We start from the raw sequence: 13,482 nt of genomic DNA on the forward strand, positions 1-13,482 counted from the left end.
ACTCATACAATGTAACAATGAATCATATTCATACATGTTCCAATCCAATAAGCACGAGATTTTAATTGTAATATATATTAGAGAAAAAGTATGATTTGTGCATTTCTGAAGAGTACAAATACCTGACTGTGTATATATTGTTGAATTAAAACAAACAAAATGGAGTTGAGAAGGGAAAATCCTAGTCTCATTAAAACATTCACTAGAATTTTCATTCAAAGTATTGTGTTGAAACTCAGTAGAATATGAGTGACACAACAATTTTGTGAAGAATATTCTCAAAATAGTTGTAAACAAAAAAAAGCTTGGGCCACTATAATTTTAGCATTAGAAAAGATGGTCTGCACAGTAATCTGAATATCCTCTGCTCTGTGATGGCTTTTGGTGTTCTTTTCAATGAACTATTTTATTGCCAAATTTGGAAACTGGTGGGCAATGGACATAATCAAGTAGTGTGTTAAATTAGATGAGTATTGTAAATATAATTAAGTGAGGGAGCAAAATCAAATCCAAGGTATTAAAGACATTACTTAAATTCCCTCTAGGGTTTGCACAGAATGCAGTTATTTAATTAATTTTCTTAAATTATAGAAATTTTCACACTAATCAGGAAAGAATGCAAAAATGAAGACTAATAAATCTAGATGAAATTTTGAGTTTTCAGTTCTTTTTCTAGTTTAGAAGCTTCTAGTAGAGCTAGTAAATATGTCATCATTATCTGTCTGCACTTGTTAGTTTTATATCAGAAATCTCAGTCCTTGAATATTTTAACTGCTGACTTGTGCATAATTACCATATGGACAGACTTTTCATGAAGTATTCTATATAAAATCATATGATCTTTCTATTTCAGTACAAGCCTGCTACCTGTGAGGACAAAGCAGATAATGGTGACATTGTGTCTGTTCACTATACAGTATGTATATATATGACTTTCATGTTGTCTACTTCTTACTTGAAAGCATCACAGGGAATTCCTAAGGAAAGGATGCTCTCACATCCTTACATTTTTCAAGCCAGAAATTTGAACCAAAATTGTTTTAACCACTTGGGTGCCAAGCTGTTATTAGTAAATAGATTTAGGCATCCTCTCCCTTTAGCTTTCTATTATCATTTTGAATTAGACTGCCTAAACAAAAAGACAAAAATAACTGCCAAAATAAAAACAACAACAAAAACAACAACAACAACACAAAGTAAACAACAACAAAAATTAAAAACCTGATCTCAATTCTTATTCAAGATGTGGCTATCACAAATGTTTGAATTTCCTTAATTTGACAATAAACTCTTGAAGGGTACACTGGAAATTTGAACCAAAATTGTTTTAATCACTTGGGTACCAAGATGTTATTAATATTAAATAGATTTTGGCATTCTCTCCCTTTAGCTTTCTATTATCATTTTAAATTAGACTGTCTAAACAAAAAGACAAAAATAAACTGCCAAAATGAAATTTAAAAACACCAACAACAACACAAAGTAAACAACAACAAAAAGTAAAAATCTCTTCTCAATTCTTATTAAAGATGTGGCTATCACAAATGTTTGAATTTCCTTAATTTGACAATAAACTCTTTTAGGGTACACTGGAAAATGGACAAATGTTCGACTCATCCCTGGCAAAAGGAAGGGAGCCACTTGAGTTCCAGTTGGGCAAAGGGAAGGTTATAAAAGGTAACTCGCTCCAGGCCTTGTTGATTATTTTGCAATACTATCAGGGTGATTTAGTTTTGGATTCATAAAGCCATTAAGCCAAAGTTATCAGTCAACTGCTCTCTATAGCAAAAAAAATAAAAAATTTAAAATCATGAGCTGATGAGAACACAGTTTAGCAACAATATATAAAGCATGAGAACACTCAAGTGAGCATTTGACTGGCAATTGGTTTTTTTTTTAAAATCTGATTTGTTGAGAATATGGAGCAAGTGTTCTTGCATGGCCAATCACATAGAAACTTGAAGTGAAACCATAAAATTAAACTTAGTTACCGTCAATACTTATACTTAGTCAAATGAAAATTGTTTTAATTGCAATATTTTGACTTCTTTTACTATCTGGTTTCTGATTCTTTTTTAAAAGCTCTTAGTTAAAACCATTTTAGAGATGCGAAGATATCCCAATTCTTCATTTCACGTAAATGAAGTATTCTCTTGAATCACAATATGTGAATTATTTAGCTACTAAAGTTTTACTTACAACTATGTGACATTTTGTTGGTCATGTATACATACATAGTGAGGTATAAAAATTATAAGGAGGAAACATTAAAAGCTAAACTAGAAAGGAACCACTGTCCTCAGCCAAGTGTTCTGGTGAATTTGATTATATGAGGTTACCTTTTGTGATATCTAATGTAGACTGAGCATCATTGAAAATAAAAACCAAAGAATAATTACTGTGTAGTGATTTTAGATATATGAAATTCATATATTTGCACTGTGATGAAGAAACAAATTTAGGAGATCCTTGCAGCTAAGAACACTACTGAACTAGTAGTTGAAAATAGGACCTGAGAAAAATTCAGGCCTGTATGGGATTTGAACCCACAACCTCTGCAATACCAGTGCAGCACTCTACCAACTGAGCTAACAAGCCATCTGGGAGCAGGTCAATATGTTGGGTCCAAATAAACCATCCAGGTGATGAATAATAATGACTTCCAATATTTTGAGTTCTTCTTTTGCCTGGCTGGTAATACTTTTTTTAAAAGCTCTCAGTTAAAGCCCTTTTAGAGATGTTAAGATTTTATGTGAACTGCAGTGACAGAAAGTTCACCACTTTACAAGTAATTGCCACCTTAATTTTTTCACTTATTTCTGTAATTTTTTTTTTTACAGGTTGGGAGATGGGTATAAAAGGAATGTGCATAGGGTAAGATTTAGAAATATTACAGTATGTGTATAATGATTTTAGATATATGAAATTCATATATTTGCACTGCAGCGAAGAGATGAAATTAAAGGATCCTCGCAGCTAAGAACTCTACTGAAATGAGTAGTTGAAAATAGGACCTGGAAAAAATTTCAGGCTCGTACTGGATTTGAACCCATGACCTCTGTGATACCGGTGCAGTGCTCTACCAACTGAGAGCTGGTCAATATGTTGGGTCCAAATATACCATCCAAGTGCTATACATACTACAGTATGTGATAAAAAACAACAATAAGGTGAAATATTTTCATCATGAGCAGATTTATGTCATTAGCAATTAGTGCCATTGAGGAAGGGACTTCTTCTAAAGTGGGGCTTAGCTTAGCAGGATTTCCTCAAGTGGAAAAAAAATACCTGCTTAAAATTTTACTTCTAAGCGACAAGTTGGGGTGCAAAAAATTGTGCCCATGGATTGGTACTATTTTCCAAGTTCTATTAATTTGAAATAAGCTATTTGCAAACATAACTGACAATAAGATTGGCATGGCAACTTTTAAGTAAAACTCCCTTTGGGCTTCATAGCCCCTTACTGTCTTAACTGCCTTTCTTATTCTTCTTTTCACATTGTTTATTCTCTACAAATAAATTCAAAAACCCTTTTGGTTGATCATTTTTGTAGCTCCCTCAAATGAGTTTAAAGAAGCAGTGCTCAGGCTGATATTTTTCAACAGTCCTCGATTCTACTTTTTCTCTTTTCAGTGAAAAAAGAAAATTGATCATCCCTCCTCACCTAGGGTACGAAGCTCGTGGAATTCAGAAAGTTATTCCTCGTAAGTAAATGTTGATTGTAAAAATGACCATGGGGGAACTAAGGGGGCCTATAAATACAGAAAATTGCCTAAGCACAAGTGCAAGTCCTGATTTATGACACAAGTGATATTTGGGAAGTTTACTTAACCCTTTAACTCCCAAGATCTGATTGTTAATTCTCCCCTGTAGCTGCTACACATTTCCTTATAAATTAGTTATGAGAACTTGATGCTAGATCAAGATAGCAGCTTCTACCTGATAAGTTTGAATATTCTCATGACCTGTTTGCTGAAGAATGTATGGATATTGTAGGGAGAAGTTTTGTGTTAATCACTTGTGGGAGTTAAAGGGTTAATTGAACTTGGACAACCAAAACATTTCAGAACATCACAAGCAGCCATTAATCATTAAATGCAAAAGCAGTTTGTATGATTTTTGATTTTTAAGTCATTTTTCAAATCTCTTTGTATGTCCTCAGTCACACATTACTTAGAATAAGAAATTTCCAACGAGTTAGAAAATGCTCATATTTTCTTTGTAATGACAATTTTATAAAATAATTATGACATTTCAACCAAGTATAAAGTTTTTTGAAATGTTTAGAACTTAGCATTTTTTGTTTGTCTTTAATTCTGAGCACATGCAATATGTAAATCCTGTGTTGCAAGCTAGAACTTATTTTATTGAGCATGAGTCATTGACCAATCATGAACAAGATATCTATTGGATATGTGGTAATAGCCAAATAGGGAAAAATTTTCTTTTAAATTTCTTGTTATAACACAGAATGGGAATGGTTAAGAAGCCTTTCCTTTTCGCTCTCCTAGCAAGATTTCTGCGCAGCCCCATTCTTCACTATGCAGATAGTTTATGGATTAAAAAAAAATAATGGCAGAAACAATATTTTGCCTTTAGGACTACATCTTTGATTTGTTTTAGAATAGTATGGGGTTATGAAGAAATCTTTCTGCTAATGATGATATTAATATCATTCTACGTTACTGAATAAAAAGCAAATCCTAACATTTTCTTATTTTTGCTCTATTCACACATAGCCGACTCTGTACTTATTTTTACCACCGAGCTCATGTCCATTAAGAGGGAGTCGCTGTTCGATCCTAAGTTACTGCTGCAAATAGGATTTTGGCCGCTCCTGGCTGGAGTGATTTTGTACTATCTGTATAGAAAGGCATCTAAGAAATCTGGCAAGCCTGAAACAAAGTCGAGCAAGAAAAATAAAAGGAAGTAATAAAACTGTGAACCTTTTTAGTAATGAGGTTATTCGTAAATGATATCAGAGTATGCCTCTTTCTCGGCATCAGTTGACTATGACACGATTTTATACCCTAATTTTGGAAACTTTCCATGCGCAACGCTTAAAAATTCGTCGACCACTCTGGAGCAATCAGCGTAGAAACCAAAACTCGGTTAGTGATTGAGAAAGGTGACAATTAACCCTTTAACTCCCAAGATCTGATTGTCAATTCTCCCCTCTAGCTACTACACATTTCCTTGTTAACTGATTACGAGAATTAGGTGTTCAATCAAGGTAATAAATTGTACCTGATGAGTCTGAGTGTTCTCCTTACCAGTTTGCTGTATAATGTAAGGATACTAGAGGGAGAAGTTACTTGGTAATCACTTCAGGGAGTTAAAGGGTTAAAGTACATTGCCTGAAGCGTAGGCAAACGCGACTGACCAATTCGCGACTAGCTTTTAATTTAGATTTGATTGGTTGACAGGATGGTGCAAGTTTTCTGGACCAATCACAGAGCGCAGTAAAGCAAACCCAAAGCGAACTTGGCTTGCTTTTGACACTTCACACTTACTTTAGACAGCGAAGATTACTCTAAATTTTCTTAAGAACCAGTCAAATGATCTATCGAAAAGTATTGTCCGCCTCTATTTACGATTATTCAATGGTAATGCTACTCACTAAATGACATGGAAAGTCACGGTTCGTAGAATTTGTTCGTTTGTTCGTTTGTTTGTAATGGCGCTTCTACATCTTATTTCCTTGCCATGGTTAACTGAAGAGATAACTTTACAAGAAACGAGGGGATTTAATTCAGCTTTCGCTCCCTGAATTCTTTCGGTTTCTGATGTGGAAGCCCCAATTGAAAGAACTTACCGAAAGTTTAGTTTAGAAGAACTCATAACTATGCTTAAATTTTGTTCACCGAAAAAATTAGGAGAATCCAGGCATTAAATGACTGTACGTGAGGATTATTAATTAAAATGCCAATAAATACCTCTCCAAGTCATTTTGCAAAGGAGTGAAAAATACCTATGGTGTTTAGACCGCGTGTCAAGAGTTATAACCCAATCAATGATATATTTGCGATAGCAAATTTGTTTGGAAACCAATTTTACGCAAACAACGAAAATGATTTGAGGAGTAAAACTTTACATAAGTCATTTGTAGGTCAACCCTAGTAGTAGTGATATATGAGAAAGGCCTTAAACACGCTGTCCCCCGCTGGCAAAAAATGGATATCTACATAGAACACAACTCATCACCTGACGGATATCACCCGCTGTGAGCGTGTGTGGGTGTGTGAGAGGAGGGGGGGGGGGGGTTGGGCGGTTAGGGAAGAAGCGGGACTGCCCGCTCCTAGAACCGATCAGATCAGAAAATTGTAAAATACACCCCCCCCCCCCCCCCTTCACGAACTGAGAAAAAAAGAGAAAGTGATGGTAAACTATCGACCGGCTGAGGAAGATCCTTGTGGGGTAAACTTGAAAACCGTGCCCTCTAACGGAGATTTAAACCCTAAGAACCTCCCAGTCGGTAAATAACATATTTATCTTTCCACTGACGGGTCATTTTCAATCCAGGGACATTATATCGCGGAAATAAGTTTCGTTTTCGAGAAGTTGATAAAAGAAGAAAATGAAAATGCTTTTGAGATGAGATCCGTAGTTTTGGATTCTCGGTTCAAAAAAGTAAGTCTGTGTTCATGAAAATAAAAAAAATAAAAAAAATGTATTTAGGGTAAAACATTTGGCATAATTTGGATTTGAAAGTCAAATACTGTTATGAAATAATAAAAGCGTTTTTTGCCGATGAATAGTCACGTTAGTCATATAATTTAGTCAGTTTATTCAGTTCATTGCAACATTATATAAATAAGTTATTAAAACTGCTCAAAGATAAAAGGGAAAAGAAAAAAAACCAAATATACCCTATTTCAGTTCTCTTTTGAGGTAGACGTGGACTTAGAAAATTACGTGATGGAAATTTTTGTCTATTTAAAACTTAATTTATTAAAAACAACAGTTAAAACAGCTGTAAAACCCTTTACCCCTGTGTGAACTAATTATCTTGTGCTTATGCGGATAAATGCGATCAGATTCTTTCAGAGTAAAGGGACAATCAACATTCAGGTACTAAATATAAGAGCTTTGTTTCTTTCTGTTCTTATTTCATAATAGTTTAATTCATCTCTCTCGCTCACTTTACGGTACAAAAGTTATATCTGAAAGTAGAAAGAATTTTTTTGTTGATAGGAAATAAGCTTCATAGATGTTGACAGATGGCGATCCTTTCGATAAAATTATTTTTGTTCTATTTGTTACCACAATATTTATCTTAAACTATTCTAGCTTCTGAAGTTCTGTAATTCGATCATTTTAGTTTTTTTTTCTCTATTTTTGTGATTCTTATCGTTAGGTGCATTTTCCGCCTTTTTTGAGAAACAAAGGACACGAAAAAAGTTAAACATATTAATCAACCAATTGATCGATATAGAAAAGAGTCTAATTTCTTCGAAAAACGCAAATAGTAGTATTATAATCGAAATAATAAACAAGAGTGTATGTTTTGTAATGGTATTTTACAATAGAGATGCGAATTTTAATGAAAGGGAAACATATTCCTTTTAAGTTGTTCAAACGTTAATTTGAAAGTCAAATGACACCTGAGAAAAAAGACAGGAAGAAGTCAGTTTGTGAACGATAAACAGTGATATTCATAGAGAAACGAACACAATCTTTTAAAAAAAGTTTACAACTCTTCGATTTTGTGGAGTCTTTCTAGAAGCCTTGTTCAAAAATCTATGTCCTAATGAGAAATTGAAAAATTGCTGAATTAATTATTCTTTTACGTGATATAGAAAGCGCGCAACGCATACAGATCTTTTTTTCTGTCAGTTCTTTGATGATGTGCTGTCTAACGATTATTGCAGTAGAGTGACAAACTGCAATTTCTCTTTCTATCTTCAATATATGATGATATTGAGCAGATTTACTTTGAGAAGAACGAGACCGGTTAAACCACAAAATCGCAAACCCAACATTTCTGCGGCTTTTCTTCATCCAATGATTAAAAAACACTTTAAATAGTTTCTCGCGACGTTCGCACCATAAATTATGCAAAATATAACTAGTATATTTATATAGATATTGAAACATCTGTTGTTTAAAGAGCGATGGCCGTTTTCTTGCCAAAAAGAACGAATAGTGACGGTTTTCGAATTACAAACAAATTATAGAACGATGAAGAACCTAGTCATTCTATTACGAACACTTTCTATCTAAAGGCGGCGAGCCTTCCTTTTTCATTGCAAGATAAATGCATGTACGCAATCTGTAGAGATGTCAATCCTGTTGATGAATATGCTACCTGCTTCACCGCAATTTAGTTTCTAATATGTCCGAAGTAATTCTCTACTGCAAAATAAACTTGATTACTTTCAATTTTTAATCATAGTATCTCTGAGTTATGCGTTAGATTAATTTATTGAAATCTCATTCCCCTCCACCAACAACATGACATTGTCAAGAACAATGGTGTTTAGAATTTTGGAAAACAATCAACTCGATCAAATGAAAAATTCAAATGATATCAGAGCACAAACAAGAAGCAGGAAGCTTGTAAAGTTTTCAGCAGAATGACCCATCCCAATTTCAGATTTAAAGAAGAGTCAACTCTCTCGACATATCAACATATTTTTTTCAGGAAACAGGTGTCGAGAAAAACAAGATTCATCGTTCATAGACTATCCAGAATAAACCGTATAATAAAGGATCGTGCTGTTTTCAATCTTGGTCCCTTCGTAATGGACCGAACAAGAGATTCGGCTTCTTTTCAATACACTTTTTTTCAGAGTTGGTTCTCAAACTAGCAATGATTTCCAAAACTCAGGTGAAATAACGGTTTATAGAAAAGTGTCAATCAACTAGTCGAAGATAAAAGTATACATAAATATAATTTTCTCTTTGAGAACAATTAATATTGCATGTCAGTGCGTCTACATGAATTACATTTATAAATCTAACTTGGCTTGATGAAGGCTTACAATGAATAGTGAGGTGGTTCTAAGATAAGTCAACATATCACTTCTGCTTCCAATATTAGAATATTTAAACTGGCGTCTGATGAGGATGAAGATAAAGGTAAACGCGCTGAGTCAATCGACGACAGCGTACCTCAAATTAATAATGAACCAGACAGAATTTTCCACTTCTCCAGGGCAAATAATCCTGATATTTTTTCATAAAGAAAGGAAAACTGAAGGCTAAATCATCGGCTTCGACGTATACCGATTGCTTCAGGACTTATGGAAGCATATTAACTAACGCTTTTTATAATTGTGCCTGAATAGAACTCTTAAACGAGTTCTAAACAAGTACACAAATTTTGGTTGGCAATGTTAACAACCGATGGCTACTAAAAGGATAGATATTTAAATTCACAATCAGAAAGAAAATTAAGCATATCCACTTTTCTTCTCCAGCTCACAACATTGTGATGGTATCTTCAATGGCCAACTGGTGTTTCATCCTTGTTTTCTGTAAGCGCCTCGGTTGTTTACAACCATAACCTAAAATTTTTAAGCCTTCTAAATTTTTTTTTCTAATTTTGAGGGAGGGGAGGCTCCGTGGGTGGGATGGGCACCACTGGGAAGGGAAAATAGGTATTGAAGACTTAAAGGATGAACGAAGATAGCATCTGCTGAAAGATGAGAAAGAGATCGTTATCTCTCTTTAATATGAGTGTATCATACAACTTAAACTATGCATGTGAAATGGGCGCATTAAAATTCCATTGAAGTTGAAACCTTGAAGTTTGGAAATCGTCATTCGTTTTGTGGGTCTTTTGTCCCAGTTCAAGCAGAGGTCGATTTGTAGGTACTGCTTTACTCTCTCCTGTGCGGAGGATAAAAAAAGGGAAAGTGTATTTTTTATTAAGATTTTTCTAATGGTCTAAAATCTAATAACAATTAATTGTTTTTGTTGAAACCAGACTAATTGATTTGTTGCAGTTATTCCAGGTTTGTTGGAATATGATAAGCAAGCACAAGGCTGGGAACGAGTGCAGGAATTCGATGGAAAAAAATTTATTTTAGTTCCACGGGGACATTATGTGGAACTAAACTTTACGATACGCAGCTACTTTCCACAAACCTGTCTATGGGGATTTAATCTTGAAATTCGTGATGGCCGTGATCAGGCAACAAATCTTCTTGGGTGAATTCTGTGGAGATTACGGAACTGGAGTAGTGCGATGCAGTGGACGATACATGTGGTTAAAATTTATCCGGACAGATCTCTATAACTATATCTCTGTATTCTATACCGCCAGATCCATCAATGAAACAGGCATGATCTTTCTTTCAATAAATCTATATACATATATATAGCTCTTTGGCATACAAAGCTTTGCTTTCATGTCCAAATTGAGCACTCTACTAGGATGAGTCATTGCTGCTAGCATTATGCATGCTCACTAGTTTATCTAGTTTGAGCACTCTGGCATGGCTTAAATGATACCACACGTGTGAGATCACTTGGGGTGGTTATATAGCCTTACCTCCATCTTAGCATCAGCACTGCACTGATGAGGCCCAGAAGGCCGAAACAGTACTGAAAGCTTCTCGGCCTCTTGGGTAAGGTTAAAAGGCTTATGAAAAGTTTATTTTCCTTGCTTTTGCAGCAATTGGTCAACATGGACAGCCAGGAAAGTTAAAATATCAGCCAGTTTACTACAGATAACTCGACAGCGAATCCAGGAGACGTCGTAGACGCAAGCGTGGTAGAAGGTTCACAGTCCTGGGGCGCAGACGTGGAAATCGAAATCCCTGAGGTACTAAAAAATCTGGAAAATAAGGGTGTGAAATTTCAGGCCGTGCCTTTTTTGAATGCTCCTAGTCAAAGTAGAATCACGAAGGATCGCTCTATTTATTTTAGCGTTGATACAACCGTCACATCGCAAATAATTCTCGAAGCTTTTGACGCGGCAGAAATCGATATTGACGCTATCACCGGAATCCAGAGAAAGGCGTCCAATAGATCTTGGATCGTGACCTTTAAGAGCCGTGCAGCTAAAGAAGCCGCTCTTGAAACACCTTTTGTCGTGATTGCCGGTCTCAAAGTGTTCCTGGGCGACTGCGAAAATCGTTTGGTCCTCGTCAAGATCCATGAAGCCCCCGCTGAACTACCCGACACTGCCGTGATTGGCCGACTCAGCCACTACGGTCGTGTCCTTTCATTTCGGCGCGACAAAATTGCACAACATATCGAGAATGGAGTAAGAACGGCTCGAATGGCGCTACATCGAACTATCCCTGCCAACATCAACATAGCTGGTGAACCTATCAAAATATGGTACCCAAATCAGCCAAAAGCTTGCCGGAATTGTGGAGCTACTGACCACATGGCCAAAGACTGCTCTGCAGTCCGTTGTTTTAATTGTGAATGCCCTGGGCATCGAGCTCAAGAATGTAAAGACTCGCCAAGATGTTCCGTTTGTTTAGCGGACAACCATTCCATGCCTCAATGCCCCTTCCTGCTCTTCAGCGCGAACGTCGATAGTGAGCCAACGCCACCTAAAACTGAAAAGGAAAAGAAACAAGAGCGAGCCCAGCGCGCCAAGGAAAGAGAAGAAAGGCAGAAAAAACTACAACAACAGAGAGAACAACAGCGACAACAAGAAGAACAACAGAAATTACTAGAAAAGCAGGAACAGCAAGAACAACAGAAACAACAAGATCAAGAGAAACAACGAGAACAACAACGCGACGAAGGTAGAAGAGAACGACCAAGAGAACGAAGAGACGAGCGAGGGAGGGACGATCGAGAAGAACGAAGAGATGACCGGAGAGACGACAGAAGAGAGAGAGATAGAAGCGATCGAGATTATTATCGCGGCCGCGATGACCGCGATAGATCTTCCCGCCGTGACTACTCTGGCTCCGAAACTGATGATGATGGATGGGAGAGAGCTAAACCTAGGAGAAGGCGGTACAGATATTAATTTTTTATTTATATTCAATGAGTAAGCTTAAAATAATTTCTCTAAATGTGCGAGGACTCGGGTCCTCCAGTAAAAGTCGAAAAATTATTCAAGAATTAAATTATTCAAACTGTGACATAATCCTTTTACAAGAAACACATGTCTCATGCAAAAAACAAGCGGAGGAATTCGAAATACTCTGGCGCGGCAAATGTCTGTGGTCCTTCGGGACTGGCAGGTCTGCCGGTGTTGCCATCCTCTTTTCTCTAAACTTTCCAGGCAAAATTATCCGTTTTTTGACCGATTCCGAAGGAAGAATATTGAGCTTACTCATTGACTACTATAATTCTAAACTAAATTTAGTAAACATTTACTCTCCCAATACTATTTCGGATCGTAAAAGTTTTTTCTCTTGTCTGCACAATTACTTTCTCCCCCAAGGGGACCTAGTGATCGGGGGAGACTTTAATTGTGTGGACAATGTCCTAGATAAATTAAATTGTTCCGCCATCCTATTGTCTGATCAAAAACTTCTCCGATCCCTTTGTGCTGACTTCTCACTTACAGACATTTGGCGCAAAAACAACCCGCGCAAAGTAACTTTCACCTGGTCTAATAAAGACCATACCCAGGCATCTAGAATTGACCGCTTTCTCGTCGCTAAAGGCTTAACCCTAGTAACGAAATGTAATATTCTTCCATGCGTATACGACCTATCCGATCATGACTTTGTAAAAATTGAACTAACGACTAACCCTTCTAATCACGGTCCTGGAATTTGGAAGTTCAACAGCTCTTTACTCTCAGATGTAGAATTTAAAAACATTATGTCAAAATCGATTAACAACTTTAAGCTTAAAATCCCCGAATTCGCCTCCCTTCGCGAATGGTGGGATGCTCTAAAAATTGAAATCCGCAAAACAAGTATTTCATACTGTATCCGTAAACAGAGAACAGCAAATGCCAAAAGAATCCTAATTACTAAGCAATTAACCCATGCTAAAAACGCTTTACATTCTAATCGCTTAAATAACCCAGGTGTAATTAGCGATTTGGAAAGCCAATTGTCCTCTCTGATCTCGAAAGAAGCCGAAGGAGCTAAAGTCCGCTCCCGAGCACAATGGTTCGAAGAAGGTGAGAAACCAACACGCTATTTCTTCCGTCTGGAGAAAAAACGAGCTGACATGAATAGTTTTGAATCTTTTTTTGACGAGAACGGTGTCCTCAGAAATTCTCAAAATGATCTTGAAAGAATTTTAACCAATTTCTACAAGAATTTATTCACCCAAGATCCTCTTGATATGCGAATTCAAACTGAAATAATTGACGGCCTCGAATTTTCACTGACTGATTATGAGCGCAATCTATGTGAAGGCCCTTTTTCTAATAAAGAATTACTTACTGCATTGGAAGGCCTTCAGACCGGCAAGTCACCCGGTTCTGATGGTCTCCCAACAGAATTTTACTCGTGTTTTTGGAACGATTTGAGCGAATCTCTCCTTTCTGTTTTGAACGAGGCCTTTCTTGCTGGCTCCCTCGCGGATAGCCAGTACGAGGGCCTC

The 13,482-nt window shown here is 36.4% G+C and overlaps 1 protein-coding gene and 1 non-coding gene across 3 annotated transcripts in view; one reads left to right on the forward strand and one right to left on the reverse strand.

Annotated features, from left to right (window-relative positions):
• Window positions 1–5,260, forward strand: part of LOC149053527 (uncharacterized) — a 79,348-nt gene extending 74,088 nt beyond the window's left edge. The window contains exons 2-5 of one of the 2 annotated variants that reach the window (XM_089202820.1): window positions 854–882; window positions 1,582–1,677; window positions 2,841–2,874; window positions 3,634–5,260. In XM_089202820.1, coding sequence (XP_089058946.1) covers window positions 854–882; window positions 1,582–1,677; window positions 2,841–2,874; window positions 3,634–3,712 — 238 coding nt within the window. In that variant the 3' untranslated portion in view covers window positions 3,713–5,260. Of the gene's footprint in view, window positions 1–853; window positions 917–1,581; window positions 2,759–2,840; window positions 2,875–3,633 lie in introns of those variants that run through there. The other variant, XM_089202824.1, reaches the window with a different exon arrangement.
• Trnat-ggu (transfer RNA threonine (anticodon GGU)) lies at window positions 2,526–2,598 on the reverse strand. The gene has a single exon. It is a non-coding gene; the product is annotated as a tRNA-Thr (tRNA).
• Window positions 5,261–13,482: the final 8,222 nt, after the last annotated feature.

Source organism: Pocillopora damicornis, chromosome 1 (genome assembly GCF_964200805.1).
Source record: "Pocillopora damicornis chromosome 1, jaPocDami1.2, whole genome shotgun sequence".
Classification (NCBI taxonomy): domain Eukaryota; kingdom Metazoa; phylum Cnidaria; class Anthozoa; order Scleractinia; family Pocilloporidae; genus Pocillopora; species Pocillopora damicornis.